This window comes from Neoarius graeffei, chromosome 27 (genome assembly GCF_027579695.1).
Source record: "Neoarius graeffei isolate fNeoGra1 chromosome 27, fNeoGra1.pri, whole genome shotgun sequence".
Classification (NCBI taxonomy): Eukaryota; Metazoa; Chordata; class Actinopteri; order Siluriformes; family Ariidae; genus Neoarius; species Neoarius graeffei.
This window is the reverse complement of record NC_083595.1, coordinates 42,910,082-42,936,532: the sequence shown is the minus strand read 5'-3', so window position 1 is coordinate 42,936,532 and position 26,451 is coordinate 42,910,082. Positions and strand designations below refer to the sequence as shown.

The window sequence follows — 26,451 nt, the reverse complement described above, 5'->3', positions numbered from 1 at the left end:
GTTTTCTCAAGATCTCGAATTAGTTGTGTTGTTTTCTCGAGATCCTGAATTAATTATATCGTTATCTCGGAATAACAGTTTTGTTTTCTCAAGATCTCGAATTAGTTGTGTTGTTTTCTCGAGATCCTGAATTAATTATGCCGTTATCTCGGGATAACAAGGTGAATAAAAAAAGATTATATGAAGGGCCTCTCGCGGCTTCCGTAGAAAAGGATGGCAAACTCGCCATAACTTTTCTGCTTCATTATAAGAATGTGCATTTAGGGAATGTTTTTTTTTTGTCTGGCGTTGTGGCTAGACAGCCATTTACCTGAAATACGGCATGAGATCGAGAAGATGAGGCGTTCACGTCAGTGGGGTGCTGCGTTCTATTTCTGTTACCGTAATCCAGGGCTTCAAGGATGTGCTCAGCGGATTTGGGCTACAAAGCAGAGAGATCAACACAAAACACACACACTGCTCTTAGTGGTCTGTGGTTAAGTCAATCAAGGTGAGAGAGTATGTGGGCACAAGTACACACAACACACAGAGGCATACAAACATCTCAGCCATATAGAGGAAGTTACACACAAAGCAAAAAACAACAACAGAAAAGACCCCATAAACGCAAACCCACCTGAGTCCCATATGCATCAGAGAACCTGTAGGCAAAAGCTCAATTTTCCACATTGACTCACTGTTTTGCGCTCCAAGATCACATTTTAATAAAGGACACTTTGCTTTGCGTTACTAATTCAAGAATCGAGGTTCTGGGAGTAAGATTAGGAGATTATCGAGGTTTCTGAGACTGAGAGTCGGAGATTAGCAAAGATTCCGAAACCGAGAGTGGGAGATTAGTCTAAAGGTTAGGACTTGCACGGTCTCCCTCATTTAAATTCACTGATTGTTATTGCAATGACAAAGGGAACAGTATCATCTGCAAAAGGATGAAGAGTAGAGAAGCGATATCTATCTACAGTGGGGCAAAAAAGTATTTAGTCAGTCACCAATTGTGCAAGTTCTCCCACTTAAAAAGATGAGAGAGGCCTGTAATTTTCATCATAGGTACACTTCAACTAAGACAGAATGAGAAAAAAAAATCCAGAAAATCACATTGTCTGATTTTTAAAGAATTTATTTGCAAATTATGGTGGAAAATAAGTATTTGGTCAATAACAAAAGTTCATCTCAATACTTTGTTATATACCCTTTGTTGGCAATGACAGAGGTCAAACGTTTTCTGTAAGTCTTCACAAGGTTTTCATACACTGTTGCTGGTATTTTGGCCCATTCCTCCATGCAGATCTCCTCTAGAGCAGTGATGTTTTGGGGCTGTCTCTGGGCAACATGGACTTTCAACTCCCTCCAAAGATTTTCTATGGGGTTGAGATCTGGAGACTGGCTAGGCCACTCCAGGACCTTGAAATGCTTCTTACGAAGCCACTCCTTCGTTGCCCGGGCGGTGTGTTTGGGATCATTGTCATGCTGAAAGACCCAGCCACATTTCATCTTCAATGTCCTTGCTGATGGAAGGAGGTTTTCACTCAAAATCTCACGATACATGGCCCCATTCATTCTTTCCTTTACACGGATCAGTCGTCCTGGTCCCTTTGCAGAAAAACAGCCCCAAAGCATGATGTTTCCACCCCCATGCTTCACAGTAGGTATGGTGTTCTTTGGATGCAACTCAGCATTCTTTCTCCTCCAAACACGACAAGTTGAGTTTTTACCAAAAAGTTCTATTTTGGTTTCATCTGACCATATGACATTCTCCCAATCCTCTTCTGGATCATCCAAATGCTCTCTAGCAAACTTCAGACGGGCCTGGACATGTACTGGCTTAAGCAGGGGGACACGTCTGGCACTGCAGGATTTGAGTCCCTGGTGGCGTAGTGTGTTACTGATGGTAGCCTTTGTTACTTTGGTCCCAGCTCTCTGCAGGTCATTCACTAGGTCCCCCCGTGTGGTTCTGGGATTTTTGCTCACCGTTCTTGTGATCATTTTGACCCCACGGGGTGAGATCTTGCGTGGAGCCCCAGATCGAGGGAGATTATCAGTGGTCTTGTATGTCTTCCATTTTCTAATAATTGCTCCCACAGTTGATTTCTTCACACCAAGCTGCTTACCTATTGCAGATTCAGTCTTCCCAGCCTGGTGCAGGTCTACAATTTTGTTTCTGATGTCCTTTGACAGCTCTTTGGTCTTGGCCATAGTGGAGTTTGGAGTGTGACTGTTTGAGGTTGTGGACAGGTGTCTTTTATACTGATAACGAGTTCAAACAGGTGCCATTAATACAGGTAACGAGTGGAGGACAGAGGAGCCTCTTAAAGAAGTTGTTACAGGTCTGTGAGAGCCAGAAATCTTGCTTGTTTGTAGGTGACCAAATACTTATTTTACCTAGGAATTTACCAATTAATTCATTAAAAATCCTACAATGTGATTTCCTGGATTCTTTCCCCCATTCTGTCTCTCATAGTTGAGGTATACCTATGATGAAAATTACAGGCCTCTCTCATCTTTTTAAGTGGGAGAACTTGCACAATTGGTGGCTGACTAAATACTTTTTCCCCCCACTGTATGTATGTATGTATGTATGTATCCATCTCTCACACACACTAATTTCATAATTATGAAAAGAACTCAGCGGAGTGGGAGGAACTCTTTCAGCTCCATCAACCGTCAGGAAAACCACACAAACCATTTAAAACAACAACACAGAACTCATTAACATTCATGACTCAACATTACTCAAAGATTACGTGCAGACGTAGCATTTCCTCCCGAATCACACAGCTTCTGTCTCATATCCGCTTGAGTAATATTTAATTAATGCAAGCATGAATATTATGCATTTTTGCGACTCATATAAGGCTTATATTTGCAGAAAGCGTTGAACGATCCAGCACGTGGCGTTTACTTCTGCACAAAAAAAAAAAGCCAACAGTTATCAATCCAAACACTTGATTCTTCTTCCTCTTTTGGTTGTTCCCGTGAGGGGTCGCCACAGCGGATAATGTCTCTCCGTCTCTTTTTCTGTCGCACCAACTGTCTTCATGTCCTCCTTCACAACATCCATAAAGCTCATCTTTGCGCTTCCTCTTTTCCTTCTACCTGGCAACTCCATCTCCAGCATCCTTTTCCCCGGATCTCTCCTCTGTACATGTCCAAGCCATCTCAATCTCGCCTCTCTGACTCTGTCTCCAAGACGTCCTACGTGTCCTGTCCCTCTAATATTCTTGTTTCCAATCCTGTCCGACTTTGTCACCCCCAGTGAGAATCTCAACATCTTTAGCTCTGCTACCTCCAGTTCAGCATCCTGTCTTTTGGTCAGTACCACTGCCTCCAAACCAGACAACGTCGCTGCGCTTACTACGGTCAATACAAACATTTAATCAAGCCCACAAACAAACAAACACTTTCTTTGATTTCTAACCATTCAATATCCAGAATGAAGAATTTAATGCCAAAGTGAAGAATTTTAATCCCACTCCGTGTCCGAAATCGCTCCCTACTCGCTATACAGGGCACTATATAGCGCGGACGCCATTTTGTAGTGCTGTCCGAAACCTTAGTGAGGATTCTTTACACCCTATATAGCGCACTCAAAGTATCCCACAATGCATCACGAAAAGTCGTGTACAACCGATGATCACTAACCAAAGCAATATATCCCATCATGCATTGTGGTCGCACTGAAAGAAGTCAAATTAAAAGTCTCAAATTTGATTTAATAAAAGGCAGCGGCAAAGAAGAATGTATTCAGCCTTGATTTAAAAAAACTGAAAGATGCAGGTACTTTGTATTGATTAATGTGGGAAATGCGCTCAGGATAATATGGATTTATCACAAAAATATATGCATGTATTTATTATTTTGAAAACCCACCAGCCGACTGATCTGGCACGTTTTAATCGTGCAACAGTAATGACGTAAATACCAGCGCGACGGACTGGTGTCCGAAAGTGTTTTTTCATTTTACCAATGAACTCACTATATAGTCCTCTATCTAGTAATTCCCTATATAAGCCAAGGTCACAACCGGCCGTACGTGCAAAAAACGCAAGAAACGCACGGAGGGCGCGCGTGTGACGTGCTGATTTTCGAGCTGTAGACTGGCCGCAGAGGTTCTTTGTCATGTCAAACAAACTCTATGGGCGCTTACGTATGGAATCAATTTTGTGCCAAAATGTTCATACAATACTTTTGAAATATCAAACAAAAACGACAAATCAAAATACAAAAAAACAAAAAAAGTCAATGTTTTTTAGACTGGCAAACAAATTATTTGTGTAATCGTGCAAAATATCAGTCTATTCCTCTTCAGAAACCTTTTATTTTTGTTCCGCGTCTTTCTCAGTTTTGTTTGACGTAATTTATTTTGGTTACGATTCCAGCTCTCGTTTGCGCTCCCTGACTTTTTGCTCGCAGTTTTGGCACAAACTTCACGTGTGGGTGGGCTGTCCAGGAATGCATTCCCATTGGCTAACTTGTGCTTGACTGACAGCTACGCTCAGCCATTCCCTACTCGGATTCTGGCGAACTGTTTGACGAGTGACCGATCCATTGACGGTAAACAAGGATCGAATGGACTTCAGTGGTGGCTACGATACTGAATTAATTCAACAAAGTGTAAATTCAATATCATAGTCGCCACTGAAGTCCACTCCATCCTTGTTTACCGTCAATGGATCGGTCACTCGTCAAACAGTCCGCCAGAATCCGAGTAGGAAATGGCTGAGCGTAGCTGTCAGTCAAACACAAGTTAGCCAATGGGAATGCATTCCTGGACAGCCCACCCACACGGGAAGTTTGTGCCAAAACTGCAAGCAAAAAAGTCAGGGAGCGCAAACGACAAAGCTGGAATCGCAACCAAAATAAATTACGTCAAACAAAACTGAGAAAGACGCTGAACAAAAATAAAAGGTTTCTGAAGAGTAATAGACTGATATTTTGCACGATTACACGAATAATCTGTTTGCCAGTCTAAAAATAATTGACTTTTTTGGGGTTTTTTGTATTTTGATTTGTCGTTTTTGTTTGATATTTCAAAAGGATTGTATGAACATTTTGGCACAAAATTGATTCCATACTTACGTTTTTTTTTCAGGTTGCAAGACAAACTTACGGCCAACGTGCGTCTTTCTCCACGAACAAAAAAAAAAACAAAAAACGCAGCGATTTGGGAAACGCCAAAAATCGCACGGCCAAAAAATCGTACGTCCGTTTGTGACCTAGGCTATAGGGAGTAGTGAACGACTGAGCGATTTCGGACACAGGGCCAGAGTCTGACATTTTCACATTCTCAAGTCTGATTGGTCAGAAGGTGTTGATTAATTTTCTATAACAGCAGCTCTGACAGAAGTCCCAGCTACAAGGCGAATCACAGGTGAATACGAGTCTGTTCTTTCTAGCAACTTCTACAGGGACCTGAAAGGGGAACATTTATTTCACATTTATGGAAGGAATCCAGGGTCGGTGCTTTCAAACATAAAACTAAGGGTTTTTGTTTTCTTCAGGATGGACGCCTTTACAGTTTCTTAGTAATATGAGAAGACGAATTAGGTCTTATTTAGTTCTAAAGAGAGGAAAAAGAGAAGCTAGTGAGGGAAAGCCTGTTTATAATTAAGTGTTAACTTGCGTCCCAGACGTTCAACAACATCAAATATAACTATAAATGGATAAAAAGCATGACAATCTTTAATCAGTTATTAACACTGGCAAACTGCTGTGATATAAGAGGAACAAAACACTCCAGTCTGTGCTGTTAGAGAAAAAAAAAAATCACCAAATTCAGACCAAAAGCTGTCACTCTGTTTCACTTCACACCTCGTTGTTTATTTGTGGCCCTTTTCCACTACCCTTTTTCAGCTCACTTCAGCTCGCTTCAGCCCGACACAGCTCGCGTTTCGACTACCTCAGAGCAGCACGACTCAGCTCGCTTCAGCCCTGCTTATCACCCAAAACTCGCACGGTTTTGGAGTAGGGCTGAAGCGAGCCAAACCGAGCTGAGTGAGGATGGGGGCGTGAGCAGACACTCCCCTGTGCACTGATTGGTGAGGAGGAGTGTCCTCACATGCCCACACACGCCCCGCGAGCACGCTGGGATCTGTAAACACCGCAAACCCGGAAGGAGAAGAATTACGAATTACGAGAATTTCTGAAGCCTTATGCGCCTCACCTCATCTATACGCTCTTGCCAGTATCTGTTGGCGTTGTCGGTGACAACAAGCCACAGCACCAAGACCAGCAACACTAACGACTCCATGTTCTCCATGTTTATTGTTTACTATCCGGGTCGTGAGACTACCGCTTAAAAGGTCACTGATGTCACTGTTTGCGCCGCTTAACGACATCACGTGACGTCCACCCACTTTCGCTAACTCCACCCAATGTGTCCACCCACTTCCAGCCAGCACGGTTCAGCGCGGTTGTAGTCGAAATGCAACTCCAACAGCCCCGCTCAGCCCGACTCAGCCCAACTCGGCACGGCACGGCTCAGCCCGACTCAGCCGCGTTTGTAGTGGAAAAGCGGCATTATTTTCCCATCACGGCATGTCCTGAATGGTTTTGTTCCCTACTTATTGATGCTAATAGTCGTATCCCGGGCTTCTCCTGCTGCTCTTCTTCGTCCCATTTTCATATAAAGAACCCAATTTCAGCTTCATTCTCACCGCTGAACTTGAGTCACCTGCAGTCGGAAAGTGGTGAAAGAGTGATTTTGTGATCTCGGTCTCACGCATACCTGGTGAAGAGTCAGGCCTTGGACCACCACTCCTTTAGTACCATCTTCTCGCACTGCAAGAGGAGCCGAATTCACCAGGAGGTCCCGAATCTGTTCGTTATAAACCTGTTGATGAAGGAATGAACAGTGGTTCAGAACAAATAACGCTGCATTAAATAAAGGGCGCGTGTTCATGGAAGCCATTTAAATAGACCCCTTCGCAGTAAACGTCATTCATACGTAAGCGGAAATTGCGCCGCAGCCTGGACCCAAAAAAGACTCAGAAATGCCTAGTTGTTGTGTTGTCGGGTGTCAGAATCGTAGCAGTGATGGGGTTAAAATGTTCAGAATTCCAGCAGGATCTCACCCATTCCAAAAAAATCGCCGACGTCTATGGCTACAAGCCATCAAACGTGTAGACTGGGATGAAAGCACCATCAAAAATGCGCGGGTTTGCAGCGCCCACTTCATCACAGGTAAGATCAGGCTATTTATTAAATCTTTCTTTTTTATTCTTTCTAGTCTTCGTTTATTGATGTAGCAAAATACTTTGGTAACGTTTGTCTGATTAGCTGGGTCATAGCTACACAATGTAATGAATATTGTTAGCATGCTAACTTAGCTTTGCATGCAATTTTGTTTGTAGGAGAGGTCTCGCTCGACTCAAGCAGTCCAGATTTTGTGCCGTCATTATTTGTGCATGCCGAAAATCACAATTTTAAAGCGAGGATGGAAAGGTAAAATTGTGTGCCCTCGCTCTAAATGCCAACTTACGTTGACTGCTCTAACCTAGCTCCCGCCCCGTTCAGTTTCATTTCTGCTCTCTGCCTCTCGCTTTTTACGCAGCTCTGATTTCTCTTAGCTGCACTCTTTACACTATCATTCCTTTCATGCCATTCCCTCCTGCAAATTGCTGTTTAGTGTTGGGATTTGCTGTTGTAGCTAAAGCCACATTGCCATCACATCACTGGCATAATTTGATTAAAACAAAATGAATATGAATGTCCCATTGTTAATCAAGTTGTACATGCCCGCACATAACATAATCATATGCGTCTAAAGACTTGTAGGCACGAAGTTTTTCGTGGGTGTACAGTGAAGTCTTGTCAATAAGGTACGAGTATATATCTGGCCATTGTATACCAGGGAACTTACGCTACGTTCACACTGCAAGGTTTAATGCTCAATTCCGATTTTTTTGTGAAATCTGATTTTTTTGTGAGGTCGTTCACATTAACAAATATATGCGACTTGTATGTGATCCTCAGTATGAACGAAAAGCGACCTAAAAGTGTTCCGCATGCGCATTGCAGGATACGACGACGTCACACGCAGTGAGCATGGCCAGTGTTTACGGAAGTAAAACCGCCCGGTTGCGGTATGACCCATCCAATCTAGCTTGAATAGCTGCATCCCCCCAAATGGAAATCAGCTCCCTAACCTCTGCGTCCTTCCATTGAGAAGATTCAGAACCTTCACAGCCCGAAGCGTCCCTCGCATTGATGTCATGCGCCGGGGCGCAGATACGTTTTTTGAACTGGGGGGGACAAAGCTGCCAGCAAACCAACCCCAACCCCGATATGCCTGTCAAACTTGTTGTGGGTTACCATAGCAACCAAGCTCGAGCTCGCAACCTGTGCAGTCTGTGCAGCTCAACCAACCGAATATCAGTCTTTGTTTTGTTTTATGTGAATTGTTGCAACTATGTATACACTGCCGTGCACCTCAATAAACCGAATGGTAATTAGTCTTTTGATTTTTCCGTGAGGTTTGCCTTATGCAAAGAAAGACAGCATAGACGTTTTTTCCTCCCTATAAGTGGGGGGGACCGAACGAGGTGAATTTAAATATGACTCGTCCCACCCTCTATCTGCGCCCGTGATTATGCGCCATGTTGTTGTAACTTTTTTTGAGAGACCTGCCGCCTACTTCAGCGCAGAATAGTGACGTTTGTGGCTTGTTGATGACGTGTAAGTCGGATGAATGCGACCTGGCGGTTCAGACTGAAGTCGCATATGAAAAGAGCGGATAGGAATCGGAATTAGGACCACATATCCAAACGGCCTGGGTCGGATTTGAAAAAATCGGATCTGTGTCGTTCATATTGTCAATAAAAGATCAGATACAGGTCACATATGGGCGAAAAGATCGGATTTGAGTCACTTCAGCCTGCAGTGTGAACGTAGCCTAACTAACATCGTCCGTCCACTCTTTAATTAAATGCGGATCCGGTAGGCGATGTCCACTTGTTAGAGTTAACTTATTTATGTAGCATTCTCGATCTTGTAACGACAATTGTTTGGCATAATCTGACAGCTCATAATGCCGGTCTATGGGCAGCGCCATTGTTTCTGGGTCCAGGCTGCGCGCGCATCCTGGCAACGGTCGGTTTGTTTACAAACATGCGAAGGGGTCTATAAGACACTGATAAATGTAGAAACGGGACTTGTTTAAAAATCATGACGTGCTTATAGTCGATTTACTGTCACTCTCAAAAAAACAACAACAACAAAAAAAACCCCACCATACTAAACTGTACCACTGCTTGCTACTTGGGTTGCACCTTCAAACGAATGATTGTTTCTTTAGTATTTCAATATTTTCACTAATCTTTAAAAGATACCACCTCAATAACAAGTAAACATACACAACCCTGTGCTTTTTTTTTTTTAAACAAGAATACAAATTTGCCAATATTTCATTAAATCAGGAATTGTGATTTTAAAACTACCAAGAATATGAGGTGAAATCTCCGTTGTGAAGAACTCTAGGCTAATGATGACAATCAGCGTTACTTTGATGGACTGAATATATGTTAGTTAAACTCAGACTGATTGTAAATGTAGCTACAGCCATAATAATAATAATAATAATAATAATAGTTGGTGTTGAATGGTATATCAGATATATTCCATTCAGCTAGCATGATACTGAACGAGTCGAAGATGAGTTCAACATATACCTGATATACCACGGGGAAAAAAAGCGCTATTATTATTATTATAATAATTTTCTTATTATCATATTCCTTTTGGGTGTTCAACACGTCTTTCTCTTTCAAAATTCTCTCAAAATCTTCCGTATTTAACGAAGCAAACCTGGTGGCCGTGTTCGTTTACAAACTGTCCCAGTCGCTCGCTAGTGTGGAAGTTTTACATCTCTGGCGTGTGACGTCATGTTGTCTTGACAGCCGTGCAATATCGTAAACCATACCCGATGCTTATTCTCCATTGGGTAGAGTAGCGTAATACACATAAGATAAGCGATATGCTAACAATACATAGTTTGCACATGACGTCACAGAGTCGGGGATTCCCTAGTGGCGGCCATCTTGTACGGGTCACTGAGCACACATTGTAACGCGCGAGTACAAAGTCTTCAAAAGAACCCAAGCAGGCTATTTAAAGCTAGCAATGGTGCACACCTGTTGTATTCACGGCTGTCGTAATAGGTCAGATGATGACGTCAAGCGGAGCTTTTATGGAATTCCCACTGTACGGGAGCACGAAGGCGAGCAAACAAAGAAACTCAGCATACGAAGGAGAAATCTATGGCTTGCGAGAATCGACCGCAAGGATTATCAGCCTTCCAAACACAGCAAAGTCTGCTCCGATCATTTTATAAGTGGTAATTTAAGTTGTTTAAATAAACAATCAATTGTGTTTAAGTTTGTTTTTGGAAACCAAAACATCGTGTAAACAATCTCTGCAGGATGCCTAACTGGAACCACTGAGTGTATGTTTACATTGTAATGTACACTTAATATCGCTCGTTTGTCACGTTTTCTATTTCTATTTCCAATGTTTACATACCTTGGCTGTAATTAGGACACGACTGTCACTTGGTTTTATATGGTGGACTTCACGGACCCAGCCACAGGCAAAATAATTGTATGACTCCAGCGACTTGTATGCTTTGAGGTCGTCAAGTGTGTAGGCGCTTTTACTATTCACGAAATAGTTCACAATATCAGGGTACGATATGGATGGCAGCCCTGCATAGTCACTTGAAAATACATCTTTGTCCACTTCGTAGGGGTCAATTCCCCCAATCAAGGCCAGTTTGGCTGCATACCGTTGTCGTGAGATGTCGTCTAATGTATCTATATACTTCCGTTTGCTTGATTTTGCCGACATTGATCTTTATTTTAGAAAACTGACTATATAACTTCATAAATTCGTCCGAGATAACGTAGCCGGTAATGGCGATGGTCCATTTTGTTTGACCCACAAGATGGCGGCTGGAGGGCGTTCCCCGGAATGCCGTGACGTCAGTGAAAACTATGTATATTGCATGCTATCGAACCAAATGAATGAAACCCGCGAGAAGGGAATAGAACACGTTTTTATTCCATTGAAAGTGTCCTGTATGTACAACAACAATAATAATAAAGTGGCACTTGGAGAGTGGAGAGCGCAAACCAAGGCCAAATGTCATCTCTCGTGTTATTGAAAGTGAAACTAAACGTGTGAATCTGCCCTGTGACTTGGATTTGCTCCAAAATTGAATGGGTTCTTCCTTGCCCAATGCGACACCCTTCCACCAAGTTTTATAGAAATCTGGTTGGTAGGTTTTACGCAATCCTGCTTCGAGTCAGACAAACAACCCGCACCAAAAGACATAACCTCCTTGATGGAGGTGGTAACAACAACAAATCTTCACAATGAAAAATCAATTAAATCAAATTATTGCTGATATGCATCAACAATAACAATACACAGCAGCCTCACAATGATAAACAAATAAAAAGACAACAAAACAGCAAAAGAAATTAAATCATTAAATAAAACACAACTAAACATTAGTACGCATTCCTGAATAAATCTCCCGATTACCTCGAGATAGGAGAAAGCCATGTCGAAGACTTTCTCTTCCTTAATGAGGTCCATTCTGCTGAAGAGCTCCTTCATGGTGAGGTACATTATACCCGGGTTCTCACTGTTGCCCAACATTGTGTGAGTCTTCCCCGCTCCTGTAGCTCCATAAGCGAACACTATACAAACACACACACACACACACACAATGACTTTAAATCAGAAGGACGCTGAATGACCGAGTGCATGACGGTCTTGAACTCCATCTCCACAGGATCACTGTACCAGTCCAAACCTCCTAGTTCCGTATTTTCACTGCAATAATCGTACACCGATGTGAGGAAAACATTTATGATCGAGTCATTAAAATCGCGCACGGACCCTGAATACTATTCAGCTATGTAAAATGCTAATACTGTGTTTCAATCATCGCGAGCATATGCACGAAAACATAACAGGACGGGACTAAATCGACTTACAAGTTTCCTCTGATTTGAATACAGCACGTCATTTCTAACACTAAAGGCCAATTTATGCTGACAACCCAGTCCTCGCAGATAGCGTCGCAGACAGTGTCTGCGTAGCCCCCCCACCTTCGCAGACGCTCTGCGCGCACCTCCCAAAAATTGTGACCACCGCAGAAGCCTCGCAGACAGCGTCGCAGAAAAGAGGGCTCTGATTGGTCCACTCTACATCCGCTGTACACGCACTTCCGCTTCCCTACTTTCCCGGTTTGGTTTGTTTTCACGGCCGCCATTTTTAAAAACATGAGCGAAGATGAAGCAGCACGAAGAGCGGTTGATCGAGGAAGTGAGGAAGTACGTACATCTATACGACTCCAGTTCTAGTCATTATAAGTAACCGGAGGATAAACACTCCACTAACCACACCCACCAACTACTCCTAGCGATTTCGCGACCCCTTGCGTTGTGGCGGTGAATAACATCGCGCACGCCTATTACTCCCCGCTCAACGATAAATTACAACTGTCTGCGAAAAGCTATCTGCGAAAGCCTTGTCGCAAGAGCATGCAGAGGCCTTTACACTACGTTCAGACTGCAACGTGAAACGACCCATATCCGATTTGTTGTGAAATCCAATTTTTTTGTTAGGCCGTTCACATTACCAATTATATGAGACTTGTATGCGATCTCCAATATGAACGGAAAACGACCCAAAAGTGTCCCGCATGCGCAAATTGACACATAATAAGCACATCTACGTAATACGTAAACAAAAAAAAAGCGCACTCTTCAAGTTTGCAAGTAAAGCATGGAGATGAGGTGAGACCTGGCGATGTGGTTTTTGTGGCGGCGGCGGAACTCACACAATAATCTGATTAACGTGGGCAGCAGACTAATGAGACCGAAGGTGTCAAATTACTGGAAATTTCCAGAACAATCTTATAATCTTGTAATACAGGATGGTTTAAGTTATAAATCAGTTATAGAAACTGTTTTATTTAATCAGGCTAACAGATCAACATCCAGGTCCCTACCAAATCCACCATTAGCTTGATCAATTCTATAAAAGTCTATTTAAATTCGGAAAACTGTATAAATGTTGTTGTTTTCCACCAAAGAGGCGGGATTAGCCAACGCAGAATAGTGACGTTTGTCTCTTCTTGATGACGTGTAGGTCGCATGAATGCGACCTGTCCGGTCAGACTGCAGTCGCATGTGAAAATAACGGATATGCATCGGAATTAGGCAGACCTATTCAGTTGATATATCCATTAGAGATAAGTTAAGTAATAAGTGAATCGATATGAACACCTGTTCATCGGGCGGGAGGATGTTGTAAATTATTGAGGCTAATATTAGACAAGCAGTCATTATATTTTGTTGGAGAAGTTATGTAAATGAATGTTAGTTAAATTTGATTGATTTGTTTTATTTACGTGAACAGGAAGTGCTTTTATTTTGAAGCCCGATTTAAGGAAATGCTTGTGTGCATTGACGGTTTTTTTAGGAAATGAATCTCCGAAGTAAAAGATGCCGATGTGGGTTTGTTTGTATTGCCCAATTATATTTTTCCTCTTTGTAATGCTGCAGCATTGTGTTCAGTAAAAGTTCACAAAGACAATTACGTCGTGTTCATTAATTGAAGCTTCCGTGACACTACAAGGACCACATATCCAAGCGGCCTGGGTCGCATGTGAAAAAAAATCGGATCTGTGTCGTTCAGATTGTCAATAACAAATCGGATACAGGTCGCATATGGGCAAAAAAATCGGATATGGGTCGTTTCAGGGTGCAGTCTGAACGTAGTCCTAATTCTAAAATATGAGCCAAATGCAAATGTACAAAAATCACAATATATATCAGCATTCATCACCAGCCCCTGCTGTAGTTTATTACTTACCATTTCTCTTGCTCCAGCTTGCATAGACACGTAAAGCACGAGCATGCATCAGTCAAAGGATCAGAGAAGTGGGCCCTTTGCTTTTCTTAAAGGCATCCTCTAGCAGATTTATTCTCAAACTTATTTTAAGGAAAAGTAGTCGCAGGTTTCGAAAATCAAACTTTCATTTTCGGAGACTGAATAGCGTTTGAGAAAAATGAATTTTCTTTAAAATGTCAGATGGGCTTCCTGCAGTGGTGACGTATGCGATGGCGTCAGGTCGTGGTCGCTTGGAGCAAATCAGCTGTTTATATTCTCCGTTCATTATGTCATAGTTTTACAAGTATTTTTTAAACCAAATTTCGGTTTTTAAACAAGTACGCCTCATTGTGTAGCATATAAATACCACAGTGATGCTAAAAAGAAAGCACAAGCAGGAACTAGACTGCATTCCACAGAGAAAATGCAGTGTGCGCTTGATCAGCTGGACCAGAGGGTCACCGACAGGAACCGGATCAGACATGAGACCTCACGCTGCAAAATCCTTTTTTCACATGATCAGCAGAAAGTGTGTGTGTGGAGCTGCGCGCTCTAAAATCTCAGTTTAAAATGGCTCAACTCACAGCACGACATGACACTTCGGACTCTGAAATCTGTTTAAAACGATGCCACACACTCTCTCTGTTAATTTACCCAGCACCAGCTGTAGATCATGTAAAAAAGATTTGAGAGTGAAGTGCCATGTCATGCTGCGAGTTGGGACCATTTTAAACCGAGATTTTAGAGCACGCAGCCACACACACTACACACACTAGAGGTGTGATGAATGATTCAGTTTTTTCACGATTTTGACCTTCTGATTCGATTTGTATGGAAGCCGAGAGAAGCCCTTCATATAATCTTTTTTTATTCACCTTGTTATCCAGAGATAACGACATAATTAATTCAGGATCTCGAGAAAACAACACAACTAATTCGAGATCTCGAGAAAACAAAACAATTATTCCGTGATCTCGAGAAAACAAAACAATTATTTCATGATCTCAGCTGGATCACTGTATCTCCGTCGGTAGAGATGAAGCCGGGCCAGTCTTCTGCGGAGGTGCCGTGGACTAATTTTGAAATTATCCCTTATTAAAAGACTTAATTCAATCTCTCCCTGTGCCAACCCCTGATCAAAATATTGCCTTATTAGGTGATCGATTATTCCAGACATTCTAACGACCAAAGTTGCGTCTATACAGAATGAGAAATAGCCCCAAAGTCAGCATATCACAAGTCTCTTGGCGCACCTGAATGAACCATTTCTCAGCTGTTTACTCGAGATCATGAAATAATTGTTTTGTTTTCTCGAGATCTCGAAATAACGGTTTTGTTTTCTCGAGATCTCGAATTAGTTGTGTTGTTTTCTCGAGATCCTGAATTAATTATGTCGTTATCTTGGGATAACAAGGTGAATAAAAAAAAGGATTATATGAAGGGCCTCTCTCAGCTTCCGTAGATTTGAATCACAATTTATGGGGTTTTTTTGTCCTCCGTTTTATAACCGATGCAAATCATTGTCAATATTCTGTTAACTGTCAACCTAGAAATGTAAAGCAATAAAAAACAAACAAGTAGTGCTGCCTTTGGAGTCTTTATTCAGGCCCTGTCCACACGGCAACGGATTCAGGTGAATCTGATAAAATTGTTTATCATTTCGGCCTGGCGTCCACACGGCACCGGCGTTTTGGATGCCCCAAAACGAAATCTTTTGAGAACGGGTTCCAGAGTGGAAAGATCTGGCAACGGCGCTGTTGCGAAGTCGTCTGGATGAGTAGAACGGATTTGTTTACGATGACGTCACAACCACATGTGCTTCACGCCGGGTAGAAGTGTAACGAACTCGATGCGAGTTGTCAACAAATCCTATAACTTGGTTCATGAAACGCGCTTACAAAATATTTTCACTGTGAATATTTATTGTGTAATGGTGCAAAGTGAGAGAGAGAGAGAGAGAGAGAGAGAGAGAGTCAATCCCGCCAGCAAAAATAGGGAAAAAAAGGCGCGATCTCACCTCTTCAGATGTTGGTTTAAGTCCTACAATACATTCCTCAAAAAGGGCGTAGAAGAACAAATTAATCCATCAACGTGTAGCATTCAATTTATTCCGGACCATTAAAGACGCCGCCTTCCGCGTAGAATCATACGTCATCCTCGCCGCCATATTGGATGGGGCAAAGCGGAGAATAAAGATGCCTCATTCATGTGCTGCGTTTAACTGTACCAACAGGTTTGCCGTCCAAACGAGATCACATGGGATTACCTTTCACAGGTGAGACTGGAAAAATACTTTTTGTACTACTTGTATTTGGTCATTATAACGTAATTTTACGAACAGATTTTTCTGACTTTGTGGCTAATATGAAGTCTCGCGCATAATAGTTTATGCGCATGCGTCCTTACTTCTTCTGTTGTTCTGGTGTCTCCGATGGGACCATCTTACAGCGCACCTAGAGGTGTGGCATGCGTACTGCATCGTTTTCAGCAAGCGTTGCGTTGCCATATGTACCTGATATTTTACTGATCCGTTGCCCATGTGGACGCGATATTTTTTTTTTTAATCTCGTTGCCGTTGTCGTGTGGATGCAGCCTCAGACTCCAGTCACTCCATTGACTTTTAACGCAACTATCACAGTTCAGTCATTTTTGGCAGATTCTATTTTTCAAACCGCAAAACACTAAGAAACAAAAAAGCAACGAAAACTTCATGACTTCCGTCTCAATCTTTTAAAACACAAAAATACAGTCACTTGTGTTAAAGTGAAGACCACCTCTTGAGACACAACATTCACTGCTCAGAGAGTACAGAAGGCACTGAGATTCAAGAACTTCTGAGATAGCAATAACTTCTTGCCGTTATGACGAAATTTAGACTCGCACAGCTTACACAACCCTTGTTTTCTGTCACGAGACGGTAAGAAATGCCGCCAAACTGGGCTTTTAAAAGCCGGTGGCTTCAGGAATTCCGAGTCGTCTGGCATGTTGTTCACAAAGCAACGCGTGATCTTGCGAAATTGCTATAGCAACCACAAACATAGCTGCGCCCACGTACAGCTCCGGATACAGAATCAAATTTTTAATATCAAAATTATGCCGTTTGTCGAAATTTGTTATGCATCTATGGTTACTGGGATCGAGTTTTGAATCGCGGATTGAAATGGATCGATAGAGTCAAGATGTTTGTCATATACACAATAACAGACACAGCGGTTTATTACTGGGTAATGAAATTCTTATTTTGCAACTACCTGACCAAACTATGCTTACTAATATAAAAAAAAAAATATATATATATATATATATATATATAAAATACGAAATATATAAATTATAAAGTGCATATGCAATGCAAAATATAAAAGTAGAATGAAAATAAATGAAAATAAACAATTTAAAAAAGCAATCAAACGATATGCAAACATAAGGGGTGTTCACACGGCACATATTTGCATCGATGCTGCACCGATGTATTTTGTTGCGATATATCTTACACCGGTGTAAATTTTGTGGCGCGTTCACACGTCACAAACCTGCTTACTAGAGAGAAGCGTGTTCGCACCGGTGCAGCCCCACTTGCGTTCACACGGCAGTTTTTGCAACCGTGCTATACGATAGTAATAATGCGGAAATGAAATATGCGCATGTGTGAAAATGTACTTCCTTTTCCCGGTTGTCATGGCATCACCAAGCACCGGGAAAACAACGTGGATGAAGACACCGGTGTTGCCAGATACTGCTGACGTTTTCCAGCCCAAAATATGTTCAAATCCGCCAAAATGCACTTAAAGGAGTACGCCACCCCCAGGTGAAATTGAGTCAGTCCCTGCAGTCCCTAGAGTTGGATGAGTGAGTCAAAGCGTTTTGTAGCCGACCCAGCCATTGTCCTGATCTGGAAACGTCCCGGTTAGCTTTAGCTTAGTCGCTGTAATCCGGTGTCTCCAGATAGCATTGTCGTTGCAAAAGTGAATCAAATAACTCAAGATTTTTTATAATTATTTCTCATGACCTGTACATTCACATCGAGTACACATATCAATGCAAATTAACACGAAGGGATTTACTAGACCAATTTATATCTGGAACTATTTTCGGCCACAGCACAGGCAAAGCACCGCTGCAGGCGCAAAGACACCACGCAGCACCTGAAAACCCTGGTTTCCCTGGTAACACTGGTGTATTGACGTAAGTTGTGGTGCTGCGTGGTGTCTTTGCACCTGCAGCGGTGCTTTGCCTGTGCTGTGGCCGAAAATAGTTCCAGATATAAATCTCATCTCATTATCTCTAGCCGCTTTATCCTTCTACAGGGTCGCAGGCAAGCTGGAGCCTATCCCAGCTGACTCCGGGCGAAAGGCGGGGTACACCCTGGACAAGTCACCAGGTCATCACAGGGCTGACACAGACACAGACAACCATTCACACTCACATTCACACCTACGGTCAATTTAGAGTCACCAGTTAACCTAACCTGCATGTCTTTGGACTGTGGGGGAAACCGGAGCACCCGGAGGAAACCCACGCGGACACGGGGAGAACATGCAAACTCCACACAGAAAGGCCCTCGCCGGCCCCGGGGCTCGAACCCAGGACCTTCTTGCTGTGAGGCGACAGCGCTAACCACTACACCACCGTGCCGCCGTCCAGATATAAATTGGTCTAGTAAATCCCTTCGTGTTAATTTGCATTGATATGTGTACTCGATGTGAATGTACAGGTCATGAGAAATAATTATAAAAAATCTTGAGTTATTTGATTCACTTTTGCAACGACAATGCTATCTGGAGACACCGGATTACAGCGACTAAGCTAAAGCTAACCGGGACGTTTCCAGATCAGGACAATGGCTGGGTCGGCTACAAAACGCTTTGGCTCACTCATCCAACTCTAGGGACTGCAGGAACTGACTCAATTTCACCTGGGGGTGGCGTATTCCTTTAAAACCGCCCAATCTGGCAACACTGGAAGACACGCAGTTCTGTTGTTGTTGATATTCGCCATTTTGGAAGCGCAAAATACCAGGATGCAAATTATGCAATGTCCGTATGTAATCAACTCTCCTCATGCGTAGCGACTCTACCCCGTAGCATTCAGACGCTCCATTTTATATCGGTGCTGCCCCGCAAACTAGCATTTACTCCGGAGTAAATTTCTTAAACCACCTCCCGAGCAGGGTTAGATTTGCACCGGTTTAAGCAGCTTTCAGGGGCTACACCGGTAGAACTTTGTACCGTGTGAACGCTCTACCAGGGCAGCCCCGGTGCTACACCGGAGTAAAAGTTGCCGTGTGAACACCCCTTATGGTTACTGGGATCGAGTTTTGAATCGCGGATTGAAATGGATCGATAGATTCAAGATGTTTATTTGTCATATACACAATAACAGACACAGCGGTTTATTATTGGGTAATGAAATTCTTATTTTGCAACTACCTGACCAAACTATGCTTACTAATATAAAAAGAAATATATATATAAAACACGAAATATATAAAATATAAAGTGCATATGCAATGCAAAATATAAAAGCAGAATGAAAATAAACAATTAAAAAAAGCAATCAAACGATATGCAAACATAGAGGTAGATATACTGTGCAATGTCTTGTGCAAAATTGCAAATATAGAAGTAGATGGTGATTATAATCCGTGGTTCAAACGCCTCATGGCTTTTGAACCACGGACTGGAGATCAATTAATCATCACACCTCTAACACACACACACACACACACTTTCTGTAGATCATGTGAAAAAGGATTTTGCAGCGTGAGGTCTGATGTCTGATCCAGTTCCTGTCGGTGACCCTCTGGTCCAGCTGATCAAGCGCACTTTGCATTTCCTCTGTGGAATGCAGTCTAGTTCCAGCCTGTGCTTTCTTTTTAGCATCACTGTGGCATTCATATGCTACACAATGAGGCGTACTTATTTAAAAACTAAAATTTGGTTTAAAAAAATACTTGCAAAACTAGCAAAACTATGACGTAATAAACAACTGAGTTGCTCCAAGCGACCACTACCTGATGTCATCGCCTACGAAGCCCCGTCTGACGTTTTAAAGAAAATTAATTTTTCTCGATGCCATCCAAAAAAAAGGCATTAAAAATTTTTTTTAAAAATCATAAAGTTGACGAAGTCACAGCCAGAACCAAGTATTCCATTCCTAGCCTAGCTCATAGGCGCAACTCTGCTGCAGTATCAGTGATGTGATGTTCAAAATGCACACGAGACATTGCCCAGCAGACCTACACTCCATGCTTCCAAGTAAACCAAATAAACGACGCGTCACCTGAACATCAACATCCTTTCCAGTTCATGCCCTTGCCATTCCAGATGCCAGGACTCACACATTGGACAGAAGCTTTATCCACCAAGCAGTCCAAGTCTGGAACACTCTGCCAGGTAGTGTGGCTGGTAACATCACTCTGGCAGGCCTGGCATCATTCAAAACTCGGGCCCACCGGTTTCTTCTGGCTGTCTAAACTGCTGTGAACCATCTGATTAGTCCTTGAGTTTCGGAAACTACTTGGCTATTGTTCACTCTAGCGCTATATATACACACACACACAAAAAAAATAATCAGTAAAAATACTTGTAAAACTAGAAAACTACGATGTAAACAGAGAACATAAACAGCCGAGTTGCTCCAAGCGACGCATACGTCACCACCGCAGGACAGTGTTGCCAGATTGGGAGGAATCCCGCCCAGTTGGGCGGTTTCAAGTGCATTTTGGTGGGTTTTGAACATATTTTGGGCTGGAAAACGTCAGCAGTATCAGATACTGCTGACGTTTTCCAGCCCAAAATATGTTCAAAACCCACCAAAATGTACTTGAAACCGCTCAACTGGGCGGGAAACCTCCCAATCTGGCAACACTGCCGCAGGATGCACCTTCTGGCATTTTTTTTAAAAATTCATTTTTCTCGAGCACTATTCGATCTGGGTCAGTCCATGAAATGGGGTTACCAAAATGTGACATAGAGGGAGTCACTTAAAACAATTTACAACTGAAAACAACTTTGATTTCCATGAAGCATTGACCATATAAGAAAATATAACATAGTTGTTAAGATAACTCCTGCTCTACAATGTATGATAAAATCCATAAATATTTACCCGGTTGCTAATGTAACAAGGACACGAACAAGCTTTTAAAAATAAAGGAAAAATATTGATAAAATCAATTTTTTGCTTTTATTTGCTTACTTTAAACATTAACACTGAATAAGAATTCATTAGAAATATTAGTTCAACATCATAAACACTGAAAATATGAAATACCAGTATTTCACAAACTTCATAAAATCTCTTTAAGATTTGAACAATAACAACAGTCATTAACAGGAAACAGTTTCATCCTGTATGGGGTAAATGAGATTATTGAATTCATTACTTTACTTAGTCACACTTATATCTGCACTTCTCTAGAGCATGTGTTGTGGTGTGTGAGATCCCGCGAGAAGTTATCTCGCGTCAGTTCAGCTGACCTAGATTGAGTAAATAGGTCTCGCAGGTTGTGAACGAACCAGGAAGTGAGTGGACGCTAAGTTAGGATGTGAGAAAAAACATCGATAATTTCTTTTATTGACGTTTGTTTAAATTTCTTTCTACCTACACCGTTTTTTACGTCATTTACGCAATTACGTCATTGAGATGAAACGAGGTACGTGATTGGCTCATCGCTCTGTAACAACCAATGAACGCGCTTGTTAGCTGTACGTAAGCTCGCTTCAAACAAAGAGTTGAAAGATGGCAGCCTCCGTGATCGAGCGTAAAGATGCAAATCCGAGGCTGCCATCTTTCAAACAAAGTTGGAACGAATAGGATACGAATGTGGATGAGGGAAAAATCGGAAAAAAATTTTTCTTCAAGTTTTGAGGTGAAAAAAGCGGAATTCCGCGAATTCGCGGAAAAATCACATCCCTGTTATAGTCATTTTAATACAGAATTTACTCTGATGAAATTTTTCAGACACTCCAACGCCCCCCCTAAAAAAAAAAAAAATCGGATCTGCACAATTCAGCCGTGAAAAAGGCGGCATCCACCAAAAAGCGCGCCGTCTGCATCCCTGTAATTAAACTCATAGGTTTACCGACTTTAACCGGCTAATGAGGCTCGGTGGTCGGTCAAGATTTTTTTTTAGTTTTTGCCATCCCTAGTTTCTGTATCCACTTCTTTTGAGTGTACTTCTTGGTTTTAATAACTTGCTTGCTTGCTGGACACAAACATGGCAATAAGTTCTTGTGTTAATGGACCAGACTCCACTTTTGGATCATTAATCCTTTTTGACTGAGAATGACCTGCATGCATGGTTTTATGTTGGCTTCTGGCACATCCGTACAGTTTTACATCCATACAATACCTACAATTAAAAACACCTTCTTTTTATTGTATTTATTTAATTCCTGGGCTCCCATTTGTCACACGGAGTGATGTCGCATCCCATCCATACACTTTACAACAGGTTATTAGATTCTAATAGAATAGATGAGCCAAAATAATTGGGGATCTTTTTTAATGGGCCCCGACTTGTTACAAGTATGAATAGGTGGGCCTTAAAGCAGAAAAGGTTGAGAACCCCTGCGTTAAAGTGCTGATGACACGTTTTTGACATCTTTGGCAATGTTTTATAACATAAAAAGTAATTCCCGATGATCCATATATTAATTCACAAAGGCGCCTATTTTACAAGTTATGATAAAAAATGCGGCTATTTGGGCAAATTTGACGGGGCTGCAGCACCCAGGAGACGAAAGAGGAGGAGGAGCTATATGACGTCAGCGAAAGAACCTTCCTCCTAACTTACCAGTTTGTTGTTAATGCGACAGGTGTTCAGTTTATCATTAGTATTTTTATTAGACATTATTATATATATATATATTAGTTATTATGCTTTCGCGTTGTGTTGCCAGCTTTTGCTCCAAAACCCACAAGGATGGGGTAAGTTTATTCAAGTTTCCCAGAGATCCCGAGCTGCATGCGAAGTGGGTGAAGCAAGTCAGGCGCACTCGTGACAAGTGGGAGCCCTCACCAACATCCGTCCTGTGCTCTGAACACTTCGATTTGGATTGTTTTGACACCCTTCCCAGCTTAAAAGAATCTCTTGGGTGTTCAGTTCAGCACAAACGTGTGTTACTACCATCAGCAGTGCTTACACAGTGTTGCCAGATTGGGAGGTTTCCCGCCCAGTTGGGCGGTTTCAAGTGCATTTTGGTGGGTTTTGAACATATTTTGGGCTGGAAAACTTCAGCAGTATCTGGCAACAGATACTGCTGAAGTTTTCCAGCCCAAAATATGTTCAAAACCCACCAAAATGCACTTGAAACTGCCCAACTGGGCGGGAAACCTCCCAATCTGGCAACACTGCCAGTATTCCGGAGGGGGTCTACTCGTAGCTATGCCGGATCCAAAGACAGTCCTCCTGTCAGAACATGTGTTGTGAAATGACATAAGATAAAAGGTACATAGAGCTATAGATTCTACATGATAATCATAAATGTAATCATAAAGTCGGCGTGATATCAGTCATGTATTTGCTTGTGAAAGCTTGTGGCTTTCATGTAACTGCCGCCTAGCAACGAGAGGCAAAGGGTAAAGAGCGTAGGCTATCATAGATTCTATTCGGAAGAGATCAACACAATTCTAGACTCCCAGAAGAGGAAGAGCTAGCACTAGAGAGTTCACCGGCGTTTTCATGCACCATTTCCATTGAGTAGAACCAGAGTAGAACAGCCAGTGAACCGCAGCGTGTTCTCCCGCTGACGTCACAACATGGCCGCGAGCCACGGACCCAGTTTTCTTGCGCTGTGCAATTAAAAGTTGGATATTCGCGTAACAACAGCTTCTTTTCACGTAATTATAACAGAAATCTAACGTTTGCCGTGTTGTATAGTTTATTTAAGAAATTGCATAGAGTCATGTTCGTGTCATCAGCACTTTAAAGAACACTTAAAATGACTCCGCTGAATTCAGTAATCTACTCTACAGCGCACTGTGATTTCACTAAATTCATGCACATGCGAGTGGAAGAAAATCAAACGGTAAGCGAGATACGACTTCCTTTATAAAAAAAGTCGAGGCTGTCAGTCTGAATATAGATGTGCACTCAGGTGCCTGGTGTCAGATCGTTCAAAACAGGAGGTCTTTCGATTTCTGAACATACACTAAATAACTTTAAAAACGCACATTGATAAAACTTGCTGAATTCGTGCTGAGTTTATCTCAAGAAGAAAAGAAATATATCACAATGGAAAAATAACTTCGTTCCGCCCGAATAAGTTCCAAATCTGTGCTCAAATCAGAATTTAAGGGAGTTGTACTCAATAACGTACAATATGACTCGGGTAGTCAATGACATGGACAGGCTTTAATTTTCAAACAAATTTTGCATACACTGTACACACACAATCTTGCCTATAAATACCCGGGGGAAATGATGGGAAAATTGTCATTATTGAAGATGCCACGCCTAAACCAAAATCAACGTGAACAGGCCATCGGGATGTTGCGTGCCGGAAGTACACAGACAGAGATCGCCCGGCACTTCGGTGTTCATCGTTCGACCATTTCCCGTTTGAGTCAGCGTTACAGACAGACAGGGAGCACCAGGGATCGTCCACGCCCTGGTCAGCCTCGAGTCATGACGCCAGTTCAGGATCAGCACATCAGGCGAGCTCACCTCCGTGACAGATTCCTGACACCCTCAGTCACTGCTGCTGAGACCCCTGGACGACACAGACCCCGAATCTCCAGCATGACGGTCCGAACATGGACCAACTGTCACTTTGAATTTTTTTATTGTGAATTAATTCTTGAGTTTGACAATAAATGTCCTTTATCGATGTTTCAAGATGTGTGTGCATTACATACAATATCATAAATTTCAAATATATGCATGGATCTAAAGTGATATCGTGTTGAATTCCATTGTGCGTTTTTAAAGTTACTTAGTATATTTTAAAAGTCATTTTCTTTCATCAAATGTGTAACGAGTAATTCCCTTAAACCGTATGCACACCGGGGTCACGGTGAAATCAGAAAAGACCATTTACACCCATGAAGGTCGATTATAGTGAATCGGTGTCGTATGCAGGAATCGTAGACACGTCCGAGAATATATTCATTTTAAAAAAAAGAATAAAATAAAAAAAATAAAGCCAGAATCACATCTCACAGCACTTTCCCTTCACAGTGAAACCAATCGTTTACAAAGCATACGGGTTTCATTTCACTCCCTGTTTACACAGAACTACACTCGACTCGGACAATCGATAGATTTCAATTAAGATTTGATTTACTGATAAACGGTACGCCTTTAGGTCAATATGTTAACATGATTAATCATTAAACAAAAGGCTCAATCCAGCCACTGTACACACGCCACGATGAGATTAGAGGTTTTATTATAGTGACCTGATACCGAGACGCTTCATGGGGTTTGTTATATTTTCCGATCCTTTGACGTAGTTTATGCCATAAAAGTGATGCTGATCCACGAAACAGCTCTTCCACAAACACGGGACGCAAATTGCTTTAATCCCGATTCGGATCAGATTCGTTTATTAAAGGGATGTTTGGAATAAATATTTCTGACGCGTCTCCTTGGTGATACAACTCTCGTATCCGGACAGAACACGGGAGGAGAGAGTTTCAAAGAGAGCGGGTTGTATTTTCTAGGAACTTGGATGTTTGCGCCACGTGGTCACATGATCACGCTCCATTCTAAGCAGCCGAAGAGGTGCTGGAGTACAGAAGGTGGTTTGGGACGAAGCAAGATTCCAGGAACAATATAAAAGCACAAAGTTCATTTTGTATTTTGCGACTCAGGAGGTGTTTAAAATCAGAGCGAGGGTCACAGATACTCAGGTGATGAGACTAAATGTGTCAAGAAGCAGCTTTCTGCCAACGTGAGGTGACATCTGGATAGGAGGAAAAAAATAAATAAATCATGGCCGTGTATCCGGTGGAAACAAAAATTATGAGATGATCACCGAGTTTGGCGGAAAAAAGTAAGTACTTTGACCAGTGATCTTCTCAGAGGAGGACGGAGAGAAACACCAACATGGCCAATCCACACACAAATAAAGTCACATAGTATAGTACCACTTGTAAAGAAGGAAATTATTCCCGGACGCAATATAAATAGAATCTCATCCAAATAGGATTTGAGGGAAAACAAAACAAAAAAAAAACAAAACATTAACGCTGAAGGACTTGCACATCGATATTTATGGGGGCAGCCATGTCCTGAAGGTTAGAGAAGCAGCCAAAGGGTCAGCAGTTCGATTCCCGGGACCGGCAGGAAAAATGTGAGGATCCGCACTGAGTTAATGAACAGCACTTTCCTCTCCCGCTGTATCATGGCTGAAGTGCCCTCGAGCAAGGCGCCTAACCCCCAACTGCGCCCCGGGTGCTGTAGTATCGCTGCCCACTGGTCTGGGTATGTGCGTGTGATCTTTGCTCACTTTGCTCAGATGGGTTAAATGCAGAGGAGGCATTTCACTGTGTTTGAGTGTACATGTGACGAATAAACGCTTCTTCTTCTTCTTCCCGACATGTTCT

General features: G+C 42.2%; 1 protein-coding gene across 1 annotated transcript in view; it reads right to left on the bottom strand.

The window, feature by feature from the left end:
* kif18a (kinesin family member 18A) overlaps nucleotides 1-26,451 on the bottom strand; it is a 109,723-nt gene that overhangs the window by 74,447 nt on the left and 8,825 nt on the right. Inside the window, exons 3-5 of the mRNA XM_060911223.1 lie at nucleotides 11,536-11,693; nucleotides 6,722-6,826; nucleotides 311-421 (exon numbers count right to left, since the gene is read on the bottom strand). Coding sequence (XP_060767206.1) covers nucleotides 311-421; nucleotides 6,722-6,826; nucleotides 11,536-11,693 — 374 coding nt within the window. The remainder of the gene's footprint in view (nucleotides 1-310; nucleotides 422-6,721; nucleotides 6,827-11,535; nucleotides 11,694-26,451) is intronic.